The sequence below is a fragment of the Pocillopora verrucosa genome, chromosome 7 (assembly GCF_036669915.1).
Source record: "Pocillopora verrucosa isolate sample1 chromosome 7, ASM3666991v2, whole genome shotgun sequence".
Lineage (NCBI taxonomy): Eukaryota > Metazoa > Cnidaria > Anthozoa > Scleractinia > Pocilloporidae > Pocillopora > Pocillopora verrucosa.
This window is the reverse complement of record NC_089318.1, coordinates 1,919,598-1,944,544: the sequence shown is the minus strand read 5'-3', so window position 1 is coordinate 1,944,544 and position 24,947 is coordinate 1,919,598. Positions and strand designations below refer to the sequence as shown.

Sequence of the window (24,947 nt, the reverse complement as noted above, 5' to 3'; positions counted from 1 at the left end):
TTTGGATCATCTCTTAAAGTAGAGGGTTATAGTAATATTCTTTATGGTGTGAGACAACTGTCGTTATGGAATTCAAATACCTAATTTTAGACTGGAAACCCCAGGTTCCTAAAATAAAACATGCGAGTCACAATACATTCGCCACATTTATTCAGCCTTCAAATTAATTGTCTTTGTTAAATTTACAAATGAAAAAACGTAGCGTGTTTCTTTAATTTACAAAAAAAGCCTAAATACGTACAAATGATAAAACACCATCATTAAACGGCAAGGAGGAAAGAACTCAAATGAAATTATTCACTTCAGTCTGTTTCTATACAGAAATTCGAAAACAGCTCTATAACAATGCTACTCAATCAAATGAATTAGTCAACATTTCCAGAGCGAATTGCTAACTCAAGTCATAATATAATATTCGAGCTAAATCATTAACAAAACTTGGAATCAATTTAAGTTACAATATGATTTAATATATATTTATCTATTGAATTTTGGTACACTTTACGACATGTGTAGAATAACTCGGGGAAAAAACCAGAACGACAATAGTTTGGTCAGCTGTTGCCACGCAGTTCAGGCGGGAAATTCACGCACAATCGACAGCCATTTTTTAAACCAGTTTAACAAATTGCCAGTCTGTTGAACTACCTAAACAAGTTACGAATTGGGAGAAGAATTAACGTCATTCTCTGACAAAAAAAAAACATGTTTGCGAGAGTTTCATCTCTATCGGAACAAATTACTCACAGCCATGCAAGAGCCTTTCAACTACGAGCTGTAAGTTTAAAAAAATACTACACTAAAATTAATTGGGCACACAATTAATGAAAACTTCGAGAAACAAAGCTGTTTGTCTGTCTAAAACGCGCCCTTGTTTTGACAGACTCTACAATAACTTTGAAATTATGCATTAAATTACTCAAGCAAAGAAAAATACTAACTCTTCACCACGTACAGCCTTCTTCGAGACGCTTAAAGGGCTCTTGTGACGTTGTTTACTCAACTGCTTACTCTATATAGCAAAGAAACTACGAGACTTCGGCTGGGAAACCGGCGCAGGACTGAACACAACGGCACGGATGTCCTGGCGGCTATAAGCTCTGTTTTGCTTTTGCCTAAACACTTCCAAGAAATTAAATTAAAAAAATTTAAATCTAGTCTCCTGTGAGGTAAATATTATTGCTAACACATCATATTAGTGTTTTCATTTCATCTTCACCCCAAATTGCACCGAGTTATGCGCAATTTATAGAACTACGCCTTAAAACTTAGTTTACGAAGGACTTTCTTGGAAGTTAAAACTTGATAGCCTCAACTTGGTTTCAGTAATTAAGAGGGTATTTTTTTTTCACTCCTTTTAAATTTCTTCGAGAAATTTACTCTTGAGTCTTGTGTTTTCATTTTTCCTTCATTTTGAGAACTCTATTGACTGTCTCTGGTGAATTTTTATTTCTCCTTGGAGAAAATGACATTCTGTAAAGCTGCCGTATTTCGCTTTCAAATAAAATACCTAACTACCAAACTTACACAACACAAAACTACTATGTTTCTCTAAACACCCTGATCCAAATTTACGTACACAGAATTACCCGTTGTCAGCGAAATACGAACAGCGTTCTATTGTCCGAGAACCATGCGCAGAGAAGACTGTTCGCAGTATTTAATTCTTTCGTGGTATCCTCGGTGAAGCTTTCGGAGAAGCTCGTTCACGTTCGGAACCGTTTTCAACGCGCCAAGCCTGCTTCGGAGGCGCTGTTCGTCTACGACCTTTCATTTTACTGAGTTCGTCTCCAAACACATCTCCAGTTCGTAGGGCGGAGATTAAATCGTCGAATTCGCCGCGATTATCTCCAGCTGTGCTCATCTTTTTACTATTCTTTTCAGGTGCTTGGTTACTATGAATGACTTTCTTAGCCGCTGATCTTTGCCGATCTCTTTCCTTTTGCTAAAAATAAAAACACAACGTTCTGAATCTTATAGGAAAAAAGTTATTTCGTCAATAACAGCTGCATCGGAGTTAAAACCACCTTTCCTGTCAAATCTACGTTCCTAGTTTAAAAATCCACAATTATACCCCTAAATAAGAATCTTTTATTTAGTAAGTTTAGATAGCTTTATTTATCCGAGCAAATGTATGGAAAATTTCTGACTTTCATGTCTGCGTTAATGTGAATTGCATAAGCTTGGTTTGAACCAGGACTCATCTCATGTCGGAGTCAAAAACGTTAATCTAGTCCACAGAAATTAAAAACAGCAAGGGAATTTAAAAAAAAAAAAAAGATTTGTTTTACCTCAGCCATTGCTCGCGCTTTTCTTTCTTCTTGTTCCTTCCTTTTCTTCATTTCCTCATTCTGATGTTTTGCTTCCTGCAAGACAAGAAAATACCCTGACTCTTATTAAAATGCCCCTCGTGCAGTGAAGCCAGAGTGTCAGCTATCACATCAATTTTATCCTTCGCTGGTCAAAACAACAAAACACATCTTTACTGTTACAAATTTCGCCTTGGCCGACCTGGTATGGAATGTAAAAACAGCAATAGCTTCCGCTAGTTGACTAGAGAAAGAAAGGAAAAACTTACCGCAAATGAAACCAGGAATGCTGAAAACAGACCGAAAAATTCGTCGGACTGAAGCTGTTTTGGTTCCTCACCAAACATGGACACTGCCTTGGCGTACTGAAGAAGCAGTAACAGGAATTAGGCGCTTTGTTGTTAGAAAAGGAACGTTTGTTAGCGCAATTACATAAGTACTTAACAGCTGACTGTTGAATAAACCACTGAGCTAATTCCTTTCCCAAATAGCAAGCTAGACCAGTTTTCAATTGAGTTTCAAATGTTATCTGGAATTGTATTGGTTTTGCTTCACCGACTCCGTGATTGGTGAAAAAGAAAAGCTCGCAGCTCCTTCTCAATCAATCAGATAGAAAACTAAACCCAATAACGACTTGGTCGCCCGAGTTTTCCCGCGCTTTAGGCGGTTTCCTTGTTTTTCCCTTGAGTTCTCATTGGCTCTTCAAGGTTCTTTCCTGTTCTCTAATTGGTAGTTACTTTAGTTTTGGTTTACGATGCCAATCGAAAAGCTTTCTATCTGTGAATGATTGACAGGTAAGTCAGCTGATTAACCGAACGCTCTACACAATCAAAATTTAACCTTTTGCTTCATATCTTTCCAAGATTCGTCCAATTCAGAGAGCGAGAACTGTGCAACTTTCACGAAAGAGCCAACCGCCTCCACAAACTTGTCGCCGTGGATTCGTTCCTTCTTCTTCTGCTGAAATTCCAGCTCCTACGAAACACGTTGATAATTTGATTCACAAATAATTCATACCCAACTTCAAGAGCGAATAGACTTGTATAAAGGGCAATTTACCTTCTCAACCTCTTTGAGTTCTTTTTTTATGGCAGCTGATTCACTCTCCAACTCACCCAAACTGAAATGGAATAAAGATTATTTCAAAGACGGTAAGGTTTACGTCCCCTTGCAAACCTTTAGGCTCATTCTAGTAAAACATGTTTTGCTAGGTTGTTAAAATTCGTAACAACCGCGAATCTCCCCAAGACAAACTGGCCTAGTGAATAAATCCGAAAAACACAACACCGAAAAACGGTGTAGAACTCACTTGACTTTTGCAGCTGTCCTCACGTGTGCTAGTTCTTCTTCTAACTTGAGTACCTCAGGATACTGTAAATAAGAGGTGCTTTTTCTTAAAACAATAATATATAGATTTAGCCAGGCCTAAACGCGGAGCTCGCATTTTTTTCCCGCACGTCTCAAGGGCACAACTCCTTGCCCCGGCCGGGACTAGAACCCGGGTCGTCCGACTCAGAGCCCAGTGCACTGACCACTGGACTACTGAACAAAGCCATGGCGTTGGCGTGCCCGCAGTACAGTTGACCACGCATGTTAAAAGTAGCACCTTGTACGGTCTTACGATCGTACGGTCGTACATCCAAATTTTTTCGGCTTGATGGGTTAGTACTATTTAGTATAATTATGGGGCTTCGCTCTGCGAGCTCCGCTTTCATATAATGAAACTTGTTACAGCGAGTAAAAACAGTTCAATTTTGGATTCCATTCGCTTACTAAATTACGAAAACCAGTGCACATGCTCTCTTGACGTAAGCCTCAAACATTTTTTGGCTTTTTGTTAAAGGGAGGGGGGAGGAAGGGGAGTTAATGACTCTGGATTAATAAATCCTTATGTGAGAACCTTACCTTTCTTTCCAGAACCATAATCAAGTAATGAAGGAGAGTTATTTTTGAATTAGAGCTTGACTTGGTGTCCATTATTCTGTTTAGACTGCCCAGCTTAAAACCTAACAAAACAAAACAGTAAGCGTTTTCTGGGCTGAAACAATAACTGACTAACTGAAACTTTCATTTTGGAACTGGTTAAAATTGACTTTGGATTTTTATCTTCAATGGTTTTACAATTTTCAACGCCTTTTTTGGAATGTCATTTTAACCAAAAAGCTATAACCTTCAGCTAAACTATGGCATCTCACCAGCAGCATTTCCTCTTGCTCCTCTGTTCATGTAATTACCAAACGCTAGAACAACTTCCAGTAATATTCTAAGTCTTTTACTTCTCTGAAGTTCTTTGGATGCTTCCAACACAGCTGCGGGAAAAAAATTACATTCAAAACAATTGACACTTTCTCCCAGGTTTTAATATCTCGGTTTCTATGCTCAAAACAACGTTGTACAAGAGTTTGACAACGACAAAGGAAGCGAAAACAAACAAACACCATTATACCGTTTTTACTGCCACTCATCCGATTTAACTTATCGCTAACCTGCCTGCTGTCAGAGCTGTGCAAAGGGAATCTAATAAACGAACAGCGTCTGAGCTCGTCTATTGTTCTCGGAGAATTCGTGCGATATTTCGAGCGAACTTTAGTGATCTTCGTGTTGATTGCGTATAACTTCTGACAATACTTCTTTTCTACTGACTCATTCCAGAGAAAAAAATTTTCTCCGTTATAAAGCTGATGGATTCAAATAATGAAAAAAATTTACTGAAGGAAATGATATAACATTAAAAGCCAGCATAGCATTCCCTCACCTTGTACCTTCGGTTTAACTTCGCCCATTCTCTCGGGAAATCTCTTTTTGTAAAACAACGATTTTAACCTCTGCTCGTAGTGGACAATTCTGCAACGTTTTCAAAGAAGCAACGTAAATGAAAGACAAAGTTTTATCGATTATTATAAGGATAAACTTAGCACCACAGAACATACCTTGACATGTCATATAAAAATCTATCTGCGCGAGCAAATTGCTCGATTTCTTTGTTGTGCGCATTGAGAAGATTCTTCTCGTCTGATGTTGGGACGTACTTGAGAAGCTAAAAAATAAAACACATAAACAAATCTGGTCAAACGTCCACCTGACTATGAGGCAAAGTTTAATTCATTTGCCTTGCTTCGCTTTGTGATTGGTCCAGAAAACTAGTGCCACCCTCTAAACCAATCAGAAGCAAAAAAAAAAACCAAACGCGACTTGGTCACTCGCGTTTTCCCGCGCTTTCTGCAGTGTTTTTATCTCCTTAAGACATTTCCCTCTTTTTTGATAAGCTTCATTCGACCGTTAAATCGGAACTTGCCATTCTTTTGGCCACCGTTTGTGACATAAGTTCAACATGTTTGTTTACTCATGATTTTTTGGAAATTTTTAGTTTAAAAAAAAACTTTATCCTAATACCTGTTCCACCATATCTTTAGACAGCTCGTCATTCGCATCCACTGAAAGAATTGCTTTAGTTATTTCTTCATCCGTCATCTTCAGCTTCGAGAGCAGAATGCCGCAGTTCTAAAGAAGTCAAATACTTCAGTTTTAACACTTTCATTGAAAACAATGTATTTCACAAGATGTTTCATGATAATATAGCACCCATTTTCTTCAACAACCTGAAAATCTTTCAAGAGCTGACAAAAGTTTAAGTTCTCTTTAAATTACGAATACTAAATACGATGTTGAATATCAAAAATTAATTTGTGCATCAAGCTGATCGATTCGTCGATGGTTCATTCGATTCTCACCAGTCATATTGAGGGAAACATAAAGCATCTCTAAAGGAGAATTACTAATCAATACACACCTGAGCGCGTCTGCTGTCAATAAGTGACATCTCTTTTGGTTTTGAGACACTATCTGCACTGTCCTTGTAGTCTTTCTAAATTTATCGTAAATAAAATGAAATAAAAGAATAAAAACATTAAATTGACATACGATCAACGATGCCTAATAAAAATGCACGCTTAACTTCAATTTCTTTGGTTGATGTCAAATAATAATAATAATCTGTACCTCTTTCCTTTGATAAGCAGAAAACATTCTATCAAAATCCTCAAAATCCATGACAGCATACACCTGAACAATACAAGTAATCCAATGTGATTAAAACCGACATAACATAAAAGGAAAGTGAATTTTGCGTGGAAGCCAGCGGTACATACGCATTAGTCAACGGACTAAGCATCTTCTTGTTGCAGCCCGACTATGGTACTGGCTAACTGTTCAACTTCCAAGCTCGGTAATAAACTCTTAAGACTAGCAGCAAATATATATGAGAAGTAGCAAATTACAATTACTTTCTAAACAGGATGACGCCATTTTATCTTTAAATTGCTGTATTATTAACTAATCATGGGAAATTAATTGTTACCTTCGCATCATCAATGTCAGTCCACACAGTTCCTTTTATTTTAGACTGAAAATGAAGAACAAGAAACATGAACGAATTTTACGATCATTGTCAATGCAATTTGTTCATGCACGGCCGACCTTTTCAACAGATTTTGCATTAACGAAATTTCCCCTTCCTACAATTAACACCTGGTAACCATTTTCGAAAATCCTGAAGACACATTTAAAGCCCTTTTCTAGAAAGTCTCCTATGTAACCAGCTTCAACTATGTCTCTGGGTACTAAGTGGGAACTGAGCTACCTCGTTGCAAGTAACCCTTTAATATTTTACAGGTTTCGGTGACAATTAAACGCTACATGTACCCATTTAAATGGTATACTCCAGGGTCGAAAGAGAGACTGTGAAAGTGTCCTGTGCCCAATGTGACCTGCCCAAGAACATAACACAGTGACCCTTCAGGCTCGAGCCTTTAGATCCCAAGTCCAGTGCACTAATCTCTAAGCCACCGCGTCTACAAGTTTTTTGGAGCATTACTTAACATACAAGAAAGCCACTTACATCCGGTAATTTGGCCCAATTGAAGGACTTGAGTGGCTGAGAAGGTTTTGGTGCCTTCCTGTTCGGTTGCTTGCTAAACCCGAAGAACCCACCATCGGACTTGCCACCGGGAGGTGGGGGAGGGGCTGGACTGCCTGGAAAACCACCAGGTGGGGGAGGTGGCGGGGGAGCTCCTCCCGGAGGGGGTGGAGGTGGTGGTGGTGGTGCAGCAGGCCCTCCTGGTGGTGGGGGAGGAGGGGGTGGGGGACAAACACCTTGCATTGGTGATAGCTTGCCGGCAGCAGCTGCACTGGTGAGGTTGGAGATCTTGGCGTCGTCTGGTATTGATCCACCAACACCTTTGAGGATTTCTTCGAGCTTGAGTCTTTCTTGTCCTTCAAGTTCAATCTTGGAGGAAAAACGTTGATGAGAGTTGTAAGCAGTCGTCGTAGTATGGAGTAACGAGTGTTGAGTTTACTGAATTAGTCTGTCAACATTGAACAATATTTGAGACGTACAGTGATGTGGCTTGTTCTGTTTCATCGCAGGAGTAAGCGCAGAACAAAGAACTAATCTTACCTTGGCTTTCGCCTCATTAAGTTTGGCTTCTTGTTCACGGATCTGTTGCATGGCTTCCTCTCTTTCCTGGGATTCTCTTTCGAGTTTCACAGACATTTTATCAAATGCCTCCTTAAGTTCTTCCTACGGAACAATGCAAAATGCTATTAAAGTGAGCTACAACAAGTCAGGATGTAAGTGCAGCTATTTTTTTTTAAATGCAGCTATCTTTTCGACTTAGTGGAGTCCCTGTGCCGAAGAAATGCTCTGTGCAAGGTCCGAAGTTTCAATCTCTCGTGGCTCGCTTACTGTAGTAACTCTCAGTAGCACCGCCCCAACGCAAGCAACGCTAGTCTCTGAAGGGAAAATACTGATTAGCACCTCTCCTGAAAAGGTACGGTGATAATTCTAATACCCTAGAGACAAACGCCCGATTGGTTTCACTGAGAAAGATATCATGCATTGTGATTAGGAAGCCACTTTAGCTCTTTTGATCTAAGTGTGGTGTGAACACCTCTTACCAGTTCTTCTTTTTTGCTATCCACTTCTCTTTCTTTCTTCTGGAGTTTGGCTTTAAGACCTTCCACTGTAACAAAAACAAAATAGTTATTTGTGCCAAAAAAAAACACCCTTACTTAAACAAATCTTTGGGGGTTATAGCTATTACGTTAATTCACTAATTCCGTTTAAAATGTTCATAATGATGTTTTTATTTTAAAAAAAATTCATGAACACGAACAGAGGTTTTCGACTAACAAAAATCCATTGAGCATTGCCAATTAAACTAAACGAAAAAAAGGTGAAAAAAAACTTGATCCATTGGCTCACCATCTTCTCCAAGTTCCTCCCTACGTAGCTCGTCTTCATGAAGTAATCTGTGCCGAAAAAAAAAAGTTTTAAGAATGTTGAAGAATGTTAACAAGAAAAGAAAAGACTAGTAAAGACATGTAGGCCAGTACAGCGTGCTCAAAAAATCCCTCCACTCACGTGTCTAGAATGTAATTCACATTAATATCCAATGGTGCCACATCCGGGTCACTACCGTCATCTTCCTGGACAGAGATTTGCTGAACGACTCTATCAATCAACTGCCAAAGTCTCCGAGCCACACCATGATCATCTTCAATAACAAAAAGACATTGCTTGTGACGCTATGCTCATGCGCAAATGCGAGTGATTGCTTACCCTGTGTGTGCAGAACCGTTAACGTGTATTGCAGCATTACAGGCACTTGACGTACGTGCAATTCCCACGCATTACACGTGCAACGGCTAACTGACAGCAAATATTTCATCAATAGTCGCCGTTTGCCGTCAGCCTCACGCTTAAGCTCCTAATTGTACGTAAAACAAACTTTCAACAAAACTACAGATGTAATTAAATCGATAGTTATCTTGTGACAATGATGGTTGGCGTTAATGATACCTAGAATGATAAAGAACTACAATGTTGATAACGATCTGAAAACTGAAATAATCCACACTTACTCGTAACCAGGAGCAAATGATGAAGAATTGACAACAGATGTGGATAAGCTGATGTTGTACACAATTTCCTTCTAAGAACATCAAACATACAGCTCGCACTTCTTAGATCAATGTAAGGCTGCAAAAACAGAAACATTTCAATAAATTGTTGGTACTTTTGTTGCAGATATTACAAAGTGCTCGAACAGTTACAAGAATTAATCAGATACTTACCATTCCATATCTCTTGGAAAGTTCTTTTTCATCATCAAGCCTTACTATGTCAAAAAAGTTAAAATGCCTGGAAAACATAGAGTTGAATTGAATTTTAAAGATAAAGCGGCAAAGTTATCACAGTTTTCAAAAGAAAACATAACTTTTTTTCATCATTCCAGGTTTGAAAGTTTGTTTCATAATTTGTACTTTCACTGTGAAATACCCGCATTAACAAGTTTCCTACTTTTCTTAAGTCAATTGACACTGAAACATAAAATTGTCAAACGAACAAAATGGCACAGTAGTGTCAAGATGTATATTCTAGGATGAGAGTGATGTTTCTCTGTTGACGACGTGCAGTTGGTTCTAAACTTTCATTGAAAGTTTGCAGAAATTGGCTTTGCATTGCGGAGTCTTAATTACACTGTGGTTGCCGACGAGTCAATTAAGACAAACCTGTCGAGAGTTGCATTTTCCAAAGTGCGCAGCTTCTCAATGACTGGCTCAATTCCTAGCATAAGGAACTCGAATCGAAGATGAATACGAAATTCGAGATGTTCCTGTGGGGAAAAAAAGAGTTACTTAGATAATTACACAAGCTCTCGCTATGGAATGCACCGTCGTTAAAATTATTGAGTCAATATGGCTCAGGACTGCTGTGAAAAACAGAGATTCCAATCAGTGCTAGTCAAACATTCTGAATGATGTCTCGTCCTTTTGAAAACAGAGTTAACTGTCTACTTTCCCGCACCACACTGTTCTACTCTGACCGAAAAATAATAGGAAAATGACTGCGAGGACTATCGATTTGTTTTTCAAACATGTTAAGGCCGGGGTACGGACCTGGTGTTAAAAATTATTTGAAATATAACCGGTTGATCCCATGACCAACTAAACGCATACAGTGCAATTTTCTAGTGTTTTCGAACTTTAAAAATCCAATCATTCTCATAAATCAACCAAGTTTTGGAATTCTAAAGTAACTTTTACACTACCATGAAAGCATTCTAACAATTAATTAAGATTTTATCGCTATGACAAGTACTATGGACGTACCGCTCCTGCTCCATATTTCAGAGCTGCGTTGATGAATGACATAATGGCTATTTTCAAGTTAAACTCTTCTCTGTACTGCCCAGTCGTACGATCTAGGTCATTGATCAATGTCTGAAATGAAAGAAAATTTTTTTTATTGTTTTCTCAAGATGAACAGTCCATAAACCAAAGATAAACTCACCTGGAATCTTGTTCGTTCCTCATTGAACCTTTGAAAGTGAGTCATGGCATCCAGTGCCTTCTTGTGACCACCAGGTACCAAACAGACAGCGCCAAGGATTTCTAACACTGCAAGGAGAGACACATGTTCAAGTCCACCATTGTAAGTCTGTGATCATCACATTTACATGTATGCACAAAATCCATTTTGGCATCTACTACGTGCATATAAAAAAATTATATATATATGTAAGGGCCTCTTCATATGAGCCTTGCAAATTAAGACTGCTCCAGTTAGTGCCAACTCACACCTACTACCCCTCCCCTCCTTTTTTGTAAGTAAAGCCTTGATATGTTCCATTTACCCATAGAATCTTTAACACAATCCGGTTCAAGAAATGAGTTCTATCCCTTTCCAACAGTGGGATAAAGACTATGTTTCAGAGAGGAAAGAAATCCAGGCTTAACAACTTTGAGCAAGATTGCTGCAGTTGGACTGAAAATTACCAGCCAGAAGAAACTTGTGAATGCCAATTCCCCTTCATCTTGGCAATCAATCTTAAATTCTTCTGAGAAAAGTTAACAAGCTAAAATACTATACATAGCTCAATGTACAGGCTATAAATTCTTTAACAACAGTTATACCCTTGCACCTGTTTTATAAGCCTACCTTGTATTTTAGTTTTGACATTTTCAGTGCTCATACTTTGAGCAATGACATTTATACATGATGGGTGTGCCAACACATGTGCTCTTCCATGCTATAAGAGAAGGAAAGAAATGTTATTACTTACAATCATGTAAGAAGACTTTTAGTAACCTGCTTCAACCCATTTACTCAAAAGAACTCACTATCTGCCAGTCTGCCCCTTATTGTTGGTCACACAGTTCTCATAATTGCACTCCTGAGAAATTGGTTTTAAATCAAGCAATATTCTCTAGTTGATGTATTTAACTCTTTAAACAGCTTCTTCTTAGCAATGCAAGGATACTGTAAGGAGATATTACATGTCCATCACTCTTTCAGGTAAAAAAGGTTATATAAAGATTACTGTCAGTAGTGATACTCACTGAGCTGTTCATCAGTGCTTTAAAACATCCTATTGCTGCAGTGTGAATTTTACTTTGACTGGAAAGAAAAAAAGAGAATTTCATTGGAGTACAGTTAAAGGAATGAACCTGAACCTATACAAGAAAGTTTACAAAGAATGAATAAATAGTACAAAAAGCTGCTATATTTGTGCAAAGAATGCCATCCCCTGCCCTTGCAATACTACACAAAGTTAATAATCAGTCTAAAGAAACAAATAATGACCTGTAGAATAAAAAATTGAACTGTACCTTGTCGCATAGTCCATATTTTCTAAGAAATCTAATAAACAATTTAAACCTTTTAATTCAATAAACCTATGAACAAATCTGCAACAAAAACAAACAAAAAAACAATCAGGCCTCATTGTTTAAAATTGTTCTACTACACATATAAGCCAAGATTAAAATAAACACACTAAAATTATTTTCATTATAATGGACATACAAACCTCAAGGGCTGAGTACGAAGTGCAGTCTTAAGTCCATCTACGAGTTTTGCTCGTGTCTCTATCTCCTCCTCACTCTTAAAAATGTAAATCTGTAACAAAAAAAAGTGCCATCTGCCATCAGACCAATTGACCTACACTCCCCAACCTTCTTCCCATTTCTGCGACAAGAAGCAACTAAGAGTTATGCCACTCCCCATGGATAAGATGCTAGTTCATTACAGGCCCCACCCTCCCCCCTCTACATTTTGCTCAGCTTCAAGACAGTTTGCCAGAAGCACTGTCAAAGTGAAGTGTTTTTCTCAAGACAACAAAACAACCACCCAACCCAGTCTTAAAACCCACACCACCTGCCTCAAAGTCCAGTACCCTTAAAATGCAGTACTAGTAATAACAGGTCAAAGGTGAACATCAAAATCGTGACTGATGCCTATGTGTTGAGAGGTAAGTGTGAATATACAAACAACTTTCATGTAGGACTTACTGATTGGAGGCTCTTCAACTGATCTATGTAGTACTCTGGATAACTGGTGGAACTTAATTCTTGTTGTTCCTGAAATTTTATGCATAAAAATTAGAAAATGATAAAATCACACAGCTCATGCACCTCAAAAGCCAGTAAATCCTAAGGTGTGCAATACAGCGATGTAGAAGTATTTAACTTTGTCCACTGCTACATATAGTTAACCACAAGTTTCCCGCAGATTCCATCCAGTTTTTATGGACAATTGCTTGGCAACCTTTAGCAGTGTATATGAATGTTCTTGATACATTGGAAATATAGAATATCTATAATCCACCATACACTGTAGATGATTCTACATAATTAAAGGAGGCTGTCTCTTGATATTTGTGCTGAAAACAAATTTCACAAACAATCAATCTTTGAAGGATATCATGAAGAAAGGCAAAACTAATTAAAAAACTATAAAATATACCTTTGACTCCCTCTTATTGATACAGATACAGTTGTAAATTATTGTCTGTTAGTCATTTTTTCCCCTCCTATTCTTTGACGAAACTGAGAGAGGCACTAATGTTCAACCTTCTCTGAATCTATTGGCCACTCGCTGGCAATAGGCTAACAATATGATTGCCTCAATACCAAAACAATTAAATTAAAGGAAAGCAGACAGATTGTCTCTGGAAAAAAAAAAACATATTTCTAACTCATCTCACCTTAGTGTTGTTTTCACTTGTTCTATATATTAAATCAAAACCTAAATTTGTTACAACTTAAAATCAACAATGTTGATCTCTGTATCTGTACATGTATGTAAGTCAATTTTCTGTGATAAGTTAAAATCAAACTTTAAACAGTAAAATCCACACAATGCAATTAAAAATTTCAAACAAAAGAATTACGATAAACAACCTGCCTTGAGATTAAAAAACTGCCATGGTGAACATGTTGCCCAGTAAATACATGTAATGACAACCGTGAAAATACACAAACCACTGCTTTAGCATATAGAAGGAATTCTTTAGAGAACTGTACAATGTACAGAATTGTGCTAAATCAACACTATTTGTTAATTGCAGAAAATTCTTCTATAAATCTTCAGAAATACTAGGTTATGCTCCAGCACAGCTTAGTCACCACATGTACAGATTGTGTGACCCTACTTTCTCAAAGATGAGCACCCAGATCTCTAAGACAAAAGACCCTCGAATGGGTAACCTGTGCTGCTTTAACCATGTATGTAAAATATTACACAATAAGCTGAGGATATAGTACTTCTCTTGGAGAGATCATAAAGAAAGTAATTTATCCCTGGGCTTGGCTTTCTTTTAATTTTTCCTTTGCTCTTGAACAATAAATGAAAATAATTTAACTTTAAAATCATAACAAAACTTGACAAGAAAGTTACTTGAGGAATCATTGATTGCAATTATCTTGATGATAAAACTGTGCTACAAAATGACAACTGTACTGTATATGCATGTGGTAACATTACCATAAAAAGTTCTCAAAGAGTATTTACCGATCTATACATGTATTTATGTTTAGCTACATTGAATCCCAAGTGCACAACCTTGGAACTGTTCATGCATGACAAGTCAATATTCTGATATCAAACCACTAGACAGTCTGTCTATAAAAAAAAACTATGTCATTCAATTTCACTCCTCAGCTCTTCTATTAAGTGTGACCTCTTACGCCAAATTGTATACAGGGGAGGAAGTAAGGTTGAAATTCAAGGCTACTGAACCAGCTAAAATAGGTTAAAAAAGCTATTTGATTTGGATCACTACTGTTTTAGAGGTCAAGAATTCTATATTCACAATAATTATTTGTGATGAATGATATTGGTTGTACTAGACAACTTCACCATTTATTGACAAACATATTAATTTGATTAAATAATCATTTTAAAATAAGTACTGTTATTGTAATACATTTTTTCTTAAAGCATGGGTTAGAAAATATTTCAGTCTCTGAAATTATATTTTTAAATGGCTCAGATGGTTAGCTAACAAGCTTAAGCCTGGAGGCTTCAAGAGAGAAAAAATAAACATGCTTAACATTCAAAATATTCTGTCCAAAAGATGGCAAAGACATCTAAAAAATCCAAGATTTAATGACCAATGATGATTGAAGTGGAATCTAATCACAATGGGCAAAATAGAAAAAGGAGATTTTTTTACTTAATCTTGACAAGGAAAGGCAGAGAAATTAAATATAGATATTTTATAGAAACCTTGATACTTTGAAGCAAAGAAAGTAAAAACCTATTTTTCAGAGGAACTTTAATTCTTTAAACCAGATGGTTTAAAAGTAGACAATGTTGCGTCTGACCACAAAAAAAGAGAAAAGCCCTTGAACAATATATTTGGATTTTAAAAGAATACACTGGATGAACAATCACTACCATAATACTTCTATTTTTTAACATTATACCAAATGTTAATCATTTTTGGTCTTCTTGATAAAACTTGTTGTGTGCCAAACATACAAATCAAAAAACGAAAGTGCATAATATTTTTGTTTGCCCAAGTTTAGTGATGAAAAATGTTTTGAAAAATCCAAACAGCTGCAATCTTGAGCAATTACTGAAGCACCTCGAAAATGCAAATGAGTAATTCATAAATTTGGGTTATTCAAAAAACTCCAAAATCCTTTTACTTTCCAAGAATTCCACTTTTGAATATTTATTTAGCACTTGTGTGTTGGTTTGAATATTCAGCATAACATAGCACTATTACAAAAAAAAAAAAACGAAAGCGATAGCTGTATGTAGTTATTAGGACTTGCGTATGCGTATCACCGGCCTACGTCGTCAAGCGCGGACCTCATTAAAAATTAACATTGCTGAATTAATATTGTGTAAATACGAAGTCCTCCAATATCAAGGAGTGAATCAACAGGTATCGGAAGGAAAGAAAAATCCAGATCTTACCTTCTTTTTAGACAAATAGAGCTGCCATTTTTTCTCCGGAGGTAATTCAAACATGGCCTTCCTGTGAACTGCAGTGAGGTCAAGCTCTTCCTGAAGAACATGAATAAAACGCGGACAAATATTGATAAAAAATAATCGAGATCGACACTGTTCTGATACGAAATATTTGTATTAAATTAAAAGCAATGCTCGTCCTTCCCTTGTTCCTTAAATTGATACATTTGTGTGGTTTATTTTGGCCATTTTAATTCTAAACAAGTTTTCTAGAATATCGTCGGCGGTTCAACAAATGTTGACTAAAATTGTACACCACTACAAAATTACTTGACGCGATTTAAAGAATCAGACAACAGACCTCCCGTGTTCACAACAGTTGCGCTTTATTTTTAGGAAGAAACGAGAAGAAATGCTATTAATAACTGATTTTGGAACTCGTGAAAAATAGAGCGAAGCGAATAAAAACATTCTTTTCAAGGAAGAACTGATCGAGTGGAAGAGGTCGAATGCACGCGAAAGGAATATCGATTTTCTATTTAGAAAGCAAGACATTTAGAATGATCAATTCGCATGATCGACGGATTTACTCGAAAGGCAATGCTCACAATAACTAATCAAAGATTTAATCACAACGAAATCAATGTCAGGATACATAACTTCATTGGCAAGCTGAATTCATAAAAAGTCGGAAATGATTTTGAGGTCGCAGGATAAATTTATTAACATAAACAATTGTCAGGGACATGGAATTGGAGAAATTTGACTCCAGTAGAATTAGTCAGAGCATATTGCTTCTAAGAGGGACATATAGGCAAATTTCGCGTCAGAAATTTCAAATATTACATATTAGATAAGACTTATAAATGAACTGTATAGATCTATTGAAGTACTAGTACGAAGTGAAAGGAACGACGATCTGTAATGCCAAAAGCACTTAATTCAAGTCCATTGGGAATAATTCCGTGGAATCTTCAAGGCATGAATTTGTTCTTCTCTATTTCATTATTCTTCCGAGAGGAAAGAAAAACTATTGATCCAATAAGGTTCGAGAAAGTTCCATATTTTGGCCTGTGACACGTGGATGTAAGAATTATAAATAACAAATCTAATCGAAATACTTGCCTACGCCTCCTTGACAAATGTCAAAGAAAAGAATGACCATGAAGCTGAATAACTTCTCCAATTTGGGGAAACAATTCCAGCGTAAACTTAAAGTCTCTATTCACTTACCACAATCTCTGCGAACTTAGCATTGAGTTCGCTTTCTTCAGGCATCGGCTGTGAAAACTCCTGAAGAGTCTGCATTCCCTTTGAATGGTCGATGCCATAGCGAATTTCGGGGTGGTTTGAGCGAGATCCGAAACAGCCCACACCACGCTTTCGAGGCATTTTACAAACCGACTGTTATCTTTTCACATGAATCATGAGTATACACTGCCACATAAGCCTTCTAGGATAGAAAAAGTAAAGAGGCGAAGGACAATGAGCGGCCGTAATCATCAGCCGCTGCGCTGACCGACCATAACACTAGCAAGCGCGAGTACTAAACGGGAAGCAGTACGGGACTTCAAACTACATCTGTCTAGGGGAGGGGTAGTTAATAAATCTGTTAGGGTGGTAACATCAAATTAAATAAAATAAATCAAACCATTCATAGGGACTTCTGTGGATTGATATTTCCCTTCAACCTGCAATGCCTTTGTAACTTTCAGTCATGTTGAACAACTTTCATTTCATTTACAATGGAAACGACAAACCTTATTTTATCCCTCTCCTGTCAGGGATAATTTACCGTGACAAAATTAACCTTACCGGGATTAAGTGACTGGTTTATGTTTTGCCTCAGCTTTCCGACTAACACCTTGCTCGACTTGACTCACTCGGTGTGATAAATAGTTTTTAGCTTAGAATCATTGATTGTGTATTCAAAGATGGCTGCATAAATATCCATGAAGATTAATGTAGGGATAAATTTCATCGCGTTTTACAGTTCGATTCTTCGTAACATCGGAACTCGCTAGAATTAAAATTTCGTCGCACCTGACCTTCCGGTGCGAAGTAGAACAGTGCCGCCTTTGGTTAGAAACCGGATATGGATTGTCTTGGAAATGAGGTACAAAGTACCGAGTTCCGGAGAAAGGATTATAGAACAATCAATAATTAGGAGAAGTTGAAAATGAAGTGATCCCTACGTGCTCTCGTGATGTTTTGGAAAATCAAAGTTTAGGGCGAAAGCCAACTCGAATTTAACTAGAAAGGTTGCTTTCTAAACTCTTTAGTCCGGAACCATTCTTCACGTCGCAGTTCTACAAAGTTAAATTGAGCGAAAGTGCCTCTTTCGTATCAGCTTAAATATCACATAAAACTAATATTTGTGCGTCGATGGCATTGTTATTGGCAACGTAATGATTTTTGTCAGTCTGAGAATACTGAATAACCGTATTGAAGCTCTGTCTCAATGATATCTGGAAAACGGCCAGATCAACGAATTTGTCTGCCTGAAAGCACCAATTTATAAATATTACCTTGCTGCTACCCGAACGTAAGTATTCCTCTATCGCCAAGCGCCCATTTCTATAATTAATGGTTCCTGCTATCGTCCAAACACTTAAAACAATCAAGTACCAGCCGTAAAACCACTCTTGAAGCTGAAGAAATTTCCCTTTCGATATTTCATATTCGAGTTAATTTTAGCTCGTGAATCAGTGCTAATTTTGTATACTTCAGCTAAGATTTTAAAACAAGGAAATAGTTAGTTTCCGTTTACGCACTGTTTGGTCAGAAGGGCGGAGACCCCGTCAACAATTTGAATGATTTGTTTTGCCTTGTGTGTCTTTGTGAGACAAGTCTTAACTTGTCAGAAAATAACAAAAGTTCTCCAGGTTTGAACAACAAGAATTACTTTAAATAGGTAAACTCAATTATAGTTACATCAGAGTTGTAGAGTGTGATTTACGACACTTTGTACTCGGCGCTCAAAATGAAAGCTTTCAAGTCGTTATTGGGATCCTCGTAAGAGCTAAAGTGATGTTATAAAAACCTATAGTATTACCTGTATTCCGTAAACATGATTGATCGATAGTTGGTTTAAAGAACTTCCACACTTGTTTCTCCTTACATCAATATCTCAATAGGATATATTTGTGGTCAAATAAGAACTCTTGAAAGTACGAATTCCGAATCCTTATCACCAGTTATGAGCACATTTTTATTTCAAACTGGTTGTTGCAACATGTTGTCCATAGTCAAGAAGCTTCTAGAAACTCGAAACTCTTAAATAGTGATCACCTTTCATCTTTGCAGTTCATCTTAATTGCAAACTCATGGTTTTAAAAAATATCAGGGTTCATGAACATGGTGTAAGATGATTTTGATGTCTTGTACCAATCTTTCCTCTTGCACAAAAGTAGCTTTCGATGATGCCTTTCATCAAACCTTTTATTCTATGTATTTGTGTTTTTCTTTTCTTTTTTACGAGGTCTAAAACGACTTTTTGTCCGTCAAAATACTGATGACAAGGATTCACGAAAGAATGAACGGTACATCCGTTGAGGAACTTAACAACACAGCTTTCACCAGAATAAAGGGAGTAGTGCTGCGTCAATGGGAGAGTATCGCAGGTCATTTAGTGTTAATAACTGAGTTGAAAACGTAAATTGGCCACCGTTCAGAGTCACAAGGCTAACGTTTCGAGCGTTAGCCCTTCGTCAGAGCGATGATGAAGGGCTGACGAAGGGTAACGCTCGAAACGTCAGCCTTTTGACTCCTTACAGTGGCCAATTTACGTTTTCAACTCAGTTGTTAACACTAAATTACCTGCTTTCACTGGAATAGTCTGCACCAAATCTGTCTTCAGATTTTATAGTCGAGTTCAGTTAACTGTAGTTAACGAGCAGTTATAAGTAAATAGTACAGACTCGGTCCGAGTGCAGTTACTTGCAGCGACAAGACTTTTTGGCCGCTCGCCGTCTCACGCAAAATAAGTAGATTACGCTCGAGAGGATGGAGAGGATAACATTTGCGTGTGTTCACACCCAGGTTCGCAACTCTGCCGCGCGCGTTCAACCAGTAACTCCGCGAGACACTTGAAAGACGTGAAACTGAAATCTTTTAAGGACTGGTGAACTTTAAACTCGTCTAGGTTCCGAAGTTATCTAAACGCATAGTATACTCTACGTGCAATAGTCTTACTGTAAAAATTCCAAAATTGGCTGGGATTGAAAGTGGATGTAATTTGCACTCGAACTTGCCGTGAATATCTAAATTATATCAGAGCTACGAAATTGATAATTCTGCAAAGGCAGCTGATTCATTTTACTGAAATGTTGCTTAATTCATGTACACACTCAATTATTTCCGAGTAACTGGAGTGCAGTCAAAACAAAGACCCGTTATCTTCAATAAACTGTAATTTAATTATTCGCTTCCTGTCCACTTCTTTGAGAAGGCGCCGTAAACCGGAAAATCGGCGTTGTCGCTTCCATTTACGGTGACTTAAACTCGTAAAGTCTAACAGATTATTTCGAAATCAATCCTTTGTGGATCAACTGAGCCAAGTCTGTGGCAATTAAGCCCAAATGTTGCTCGAAAATATCTTTCTATCATCATCAAATGATTCAGCGCAGTAAAATATGTGTTCCTCGTATTGAGGCATTGAAAGAGGAGAGAATATTATCTTTTGAGTTCATCTGTGCCAACTTTCATATCAGTCGGATCTTCTGTGTAATAAGGATTAGAAGTACATTAACATGATTAATTATTTTCTCATTTACTCTGCGCTTTTCTGATTTGCGACAAATGATCCATACAATAAAGCCGATAGTTATAGATAACACTAGAGACCCTTTGTGTGAGTATCTTTCTTTGAGTGCTTTATCCTTGTCGGCAACTACGAGACTTGAAATTAAAAAAAATTGTCTTGACTCTCGAAAGCGCTACAATAAGCACTGACTCAATCTGACCTTGAAAGCAGTTTTCTAGATCATTTTTCCTTTTAAAATGGATATTAGGATAAATAGGTTTCAAAAGACGAGATCTGGGGGTTCCACGCAATTTCAAAATCAACAACGGGCTTTAAAGTTAACCGAGAGAAGATCAAGTTAAGGCATTAATCCTCTATATTTTTTTTATTATAAGCGTAATCCACTGCCAGATTGAGGGGTTATTTTCTTTTTCAAGGCGAAACTGCTCTCCCGTGAACAATTTGAGGTCAAGCCAGCTCAGAGCGTGCACGGTGTGCCACAAGGGGCTCCACTGAAACGCATATATTGTAAACTTCCTTCGATCTAGCTTTTTATTACGCTCTGCGTTACTCTTTAGCTTGAAAACGGTCATGTGACATCTATCTTGCGTGCTGTCAATGTTTTTTGGTGAAAAACGAACCCCTGAGAAGCAGATAAGATGTTCGTTTGAAGCAAAATTCGTGTCAAAGAATTGATTATTTCTTGATCTTCTGAAAGTGTAGAAAGAGAGAATCACTTTTGATGTTCGATAATCACGTGAAAGATAACGTTAGATGTATAAAGGGGACCACCATAAAAGCGAAGAACAGGGAAAAAAGGACGAGTGAGTCAAACCTTGGCAAGGATGGGTGAAATTAAAGGACGGTTAATCAAATTTCATCCCGTCCTAAGCTTGTAAAACGTTTGAACGAGTTTCTGTTAAAAATCTCGTTTCAACAAGATTACCGTTAAATGCCTTAACCTGACTTCTTTGAACAGTTTAAGAAGATTACCTGATCATGTTTGAATAGTCATTTCAGCTTTGATGCTGCATCCAACTGTGTAATAACCGAAAAACTAAATAATCTGCTTAGTAAACTCCGAAAAGGATAAAGATTCGGCGATTAGAAATTCACCCTCGGCAGTAATTGAATCATTCTACTTTCATTCTGACATACAAATCGCCAGTTCTAAATCTTCGTCTACTTTTGTTTATGGTTTTATCAACTGAGTTTACAATGTAAATTGGCCCCCGTCAAAAGTTTCTAAGCACTGCGAGCGTTAGCCCAAGCCCTTCGTCAGAGCAAACTTTCGCTCTGACGAAGGGCAAACGCTTGATACATCAGCTTAGAAACTCTTTCCGGTTGCCAATTTACATTATCAACTCAGTTAATAAGACCAAATTATCTTGTTCTTGTATACTCCCCCACCGACGCAGCACCACAATTTATTTAGAAGCTTATAATGACCCTCTTTCTCACTTTTGTACATGGTTTATTCTGTGGCTATTCAATACCAGTCCACCCTAGAGTCCTCTTGCCTTACTGCGCATGTTTTTTCGTTTTCCGATCACCGCGTTCGCCGCGGCTTAGAAAAACAGGAAATCGTTGGTCAAATGATGACCAGAAGTTCTACTAATAATAAATTGATTTATAAATATGAACAGCTGGCCTTTACACCAAGAACGACTCTTCCCACCTAGCCAGGAATTTCGACTTAGCAACGGCTTTGAAACGGTTTTGGTTTGCAAGCCGAAATTGGCCTGAGCGGAAGTCATGCAAAAGGTCGTGATGACGTGTTATTCCTCCTGAGTTCGCTAAGAATCCTGGAATCGTATATATAACGGCTATACAGACTGGAACGGCTATAAAGAACGGCACTAAATGTTCGTTGTCTAATTCAACAGGTCTATTTCGTTTAAATTGGCTTAGTCGACACTCGAAAACTGAGATCCGCTCGAGAAAAGATCAACGTTTCTCTTGGGCCTAACTTTCTTACTGACGCTAACTTATCTGATCCAAACGTTAAAGTTAATACGTCCTAATATTGTTTGTATATAATGTTATCTACCAGACTTAGCATAGCCTTGTTTGACTTCCTTTATCTCGAACTGTCAATTTCGACATTTTCATTTCAAAGATACGTCATTTCACTGCACATGCACCTGCTGAACAAAGAAGCTTTCTCGTTTACTCTGCTGACAGTTTGTGAATAACAAAAATAGTTAAAAATCTTGGTCCGTTAAAATATTCGGAAGAAATACATTTATGGTGCGTTTTTTGTGAGTTCTTCTCGAAAGAACTCTAGCGTCTTCATTGTCAATTGCTTCCCTCTCACATTTTTGGTCATCGCTTCCTCTGAGCTTTTCCTTCGTTCGGTTTTGAAATATTTTCTCTTCTGGTTGCCTTGGAAATATCTGATTACAGTTTATCTTAAGCGAAGGATACACTTTATTACTCACGGATTTTGTTGTCTGTTGCAATGAGCTATCGTGTTTTCTGCGGTGTTTTGGTAACAGCGGTAAATGATTCCTGCTCTGCTTTCTTCCTTTCAAGCTAATTCCGGACGACGTGCAGACACCCAAACATTCGCTCTTAGAATCATTGTCAGCAGTTACTGTAAATTTATTTGCTCCCTCAATGCGCAGCTCTTTAAGTTTACTTGCAGATTTAAGCGCCAGATTTCTTCTTTGCAAAATGCTATTCTGGATAATAGAAGACACATCACTTCGCTGATCATTGCCAACCGCAATAGCTGTATACAAATCTTCCCGACGATCAGATTTTGAACGTATTCTCATTTCATTCTGACTTGGGGATTTCCTCGGCTCATTTTTGTATAAACGGAATAAAAATCCTCTTGGACTTGCGAGAGATAAGCTTCTCAATAGCTCAACATTTTCTGTGTAGCTGTCCTTTTTCTCACTGTCACTGCCGCGGCCAATTCTATGGTGTAGTTTGGTGCCGATCCCACAAAGATTTCCTGAATTTATGTCGTGAAACATTGGAAACATACGAATATGATGTGCTGTGAAAGATCTTTTCACAGGCTTTCCAAACGGCGCCGAGGTTCCTTGAATCATCACGAAAAGCAACCAAAACTTAGCTGAAAAAATCTAGCCCCTTAAAACCGCGATCAAACTCTTTGTTCTAACTTGAGAAGATTATCCGAATTCAAAATAAATTACTTACTAAGTAACAAAAGCAAAACACAAAAGCCACGCGTCTAAAGACGAACGCAGCTAAATGATGAAACAACTTACAAAACAGATGCGCGTAGTTTTAAACAATTGACATTATAACGCAAATAACAGGTTCTTATGATTGGGTGAAATATTATCAGTATTAATAGAAAAAGAAATTACAACATGACAAAGTGACAAATGTTTATTCTTCTATGGCGATAATTAGAAACGAATATACAAGTTTGTCACATGCCATGGGATTAGTGGAGTTTTCCTCGACAAGTCAGGGAAATGACAATTACCGGAAGTAAAGCGATTTAATTAACTTTTTATGTAACTTCCGCAGGATAAATTAAAGATTCGATTCTCCCAATTTTCGCTTTCTCTTTGACCGGACTATCTCAGCGGGAAAACGCTATCACATGACTTCATAATATGCGTTAAATAAAGTTATAAGTTGAGTTAAATTGATTGACACAGCCTTCAAGATCTTATGAATTAAGGGGGTAAGTTTCTAAAGAAACTGTGGTGCTGCGTCGGTGGGAGAGTATCGCAGGTAATTTAGTGTTAACAACTGAGTTGAAAACGTAAATTGGCCACCGTAAAGGGTAAAAAAGCTTTACGGTGGCCAATTTACGTTTTCAACTCAGTTGTTAACCCTAAATTAACTTCAAGATCTTAGCTTGATTTGAAAATTTCACCAATTGCCAGATTGCCGTAAAAGATGATGGCAAAGGAAAAACATTTGAGAAAAAAGGTGACTCGCGACGAAATATATTCAATATTAATGACGTCACACCTCAGGTTCTGATTGGTTGCATTTTTGCTTTCTTTTTCGTGGGTTTTTCAGGCAAGTACGAGCATGACTGAAGCGTCGAAAGTAAATCTATTTATTAAGACTTTTTGATGCTACCCAAATCAGTTTTTGAACTCTCTGCGATGATGAATTCAAAATCAATCTGCACCTATTCCTTTGACTTCGTGGATTATAACGCGCGAGTCTGAAATATCTGTTTACACAGCTTTATAATCATATCCAACGGTATCACTGCATAATTACAAACATAACGTGGCTAGTTTTTGCTTTGTTGTACTCATTACCGACGAAATATATCTCAGTAGCGTAAACTAACCAATTATTTTGTGTCATCTTTCGACTCCCTGAGTAAATTGATTTGCTGTTATCTCGGTGTCGCGAATCATTCTTCCTGGTTCAGGTGATGAGCTTTAATTTCTTCATATTCTTCGGCAGGTCCTTCGCATAAACAGGTGATCAGTTGCACTGCATAGATTTTGAATAAGGATTCCGCTTTAATATATAAAAAAAACCTTTAAAAGACCACACAAGAAGAGTAGTTCTGTAGATCTCATACATTGTAGTAAACGGTCACAGTCTCTCTTATCACTTTCTTTAGATTTAATTCTCTTTATTAGTCATGACATACGAAGATACGAAGAAACCTGTT

At 37.5% G+C, this 24,947-nt stretch overlaps 1 protein-coding gene across 2 annotated transcripts; it reads right to left on the bottom strand.

Moving 5' to 3' along the window:
- Positions 1-133: 133 nt before the first annotated feature.
- On the bottom strand, positions 134-18,250 carry LOC131782221 (disheveled-associated activator of morphogenesis 2). 2 transcript variants are annotated; one of them, XM_059098934.2, is made up of 32 exons: positions 18,102-18,250; positions 16,807-17,026; positions 15,580-15,669; positions 12,663-12,731; positions 12,182-12,270; positions 11,982-12,059; positions 11,712-11,769; positions 11,311-11,401; positions 10,663-10,769; positions 10,482-10,592; positions 9,882-9,985; positions 9,444-9,510; positions 9,231-9,348; positions 8,731-8,863; positions 8,572-8,618; positions 8,265-8,329; positions 7,765-7,887; positions 7,207-7,593; positions 6,667-6,711; positions 6,309-6,371; positions 6,100-6,174; positions 5,703-5,810; positions 5,240-5,346; positions 5,065-5,153; positions 4,505-4,618; positions 4,215-4,315; positions 3,619-3,680; positions 3,369-3,429; positions 3,150-3,284; positions 2,579-2,674; positions 2,292-2,366; positions 134-1,945 (listed from the first exon to the last, which is right to left on the bottom strand). In XM_059098934.2, exons 2-32 carry the CDS (start codon positions 16,963-16,965, stop codon positions 1,661-1,663), a joined length of 3,312 nt encoding a protein of 1,103 aa, XP_058954917.2. In that variant the 5' UTR covers positions 16,966-17,026; positions 18,102-18,250; the 3' UTR covers positions 134-1,660. The 2 variants fall into 2 exon arrangements, with proteins under 2 accessions (XP_058954917.2, XP_058954918.2); XM_059098935.2 differs by lacking the exon at positions 18,102-18,250 and adding an exon at positions 17,225-17,283.
- Between the last annotated feature and the right edge of the window lie 6,697 nt (positions 18,251-24,947).

Bases quoted from the DNA above. Each gene is read 5' to 3' on its own strand.
- LOC131782221 (XM_059098934.2), bottom strand. From the start codon at position 16,965: ATGCCTCGAAAGCGTGGTGTGGGCTGTTTCGGATCTCGCTCAAACCAC. The intron at 7,594-7,764 runs GTAAGATTAGTT...TTTTCCTCCAAG, and splicing joins TTAATGAGGCGAAAGCCAAG to ATTGAACTTGAAGGACAAGA. The intron at 5,154-5,239 runs GTATGTTCTGTG...AAAACGTTGCAG, and splicing joins TTTTTATATGACATGTCAAG to AATTGTCCACTACGAGCAGA.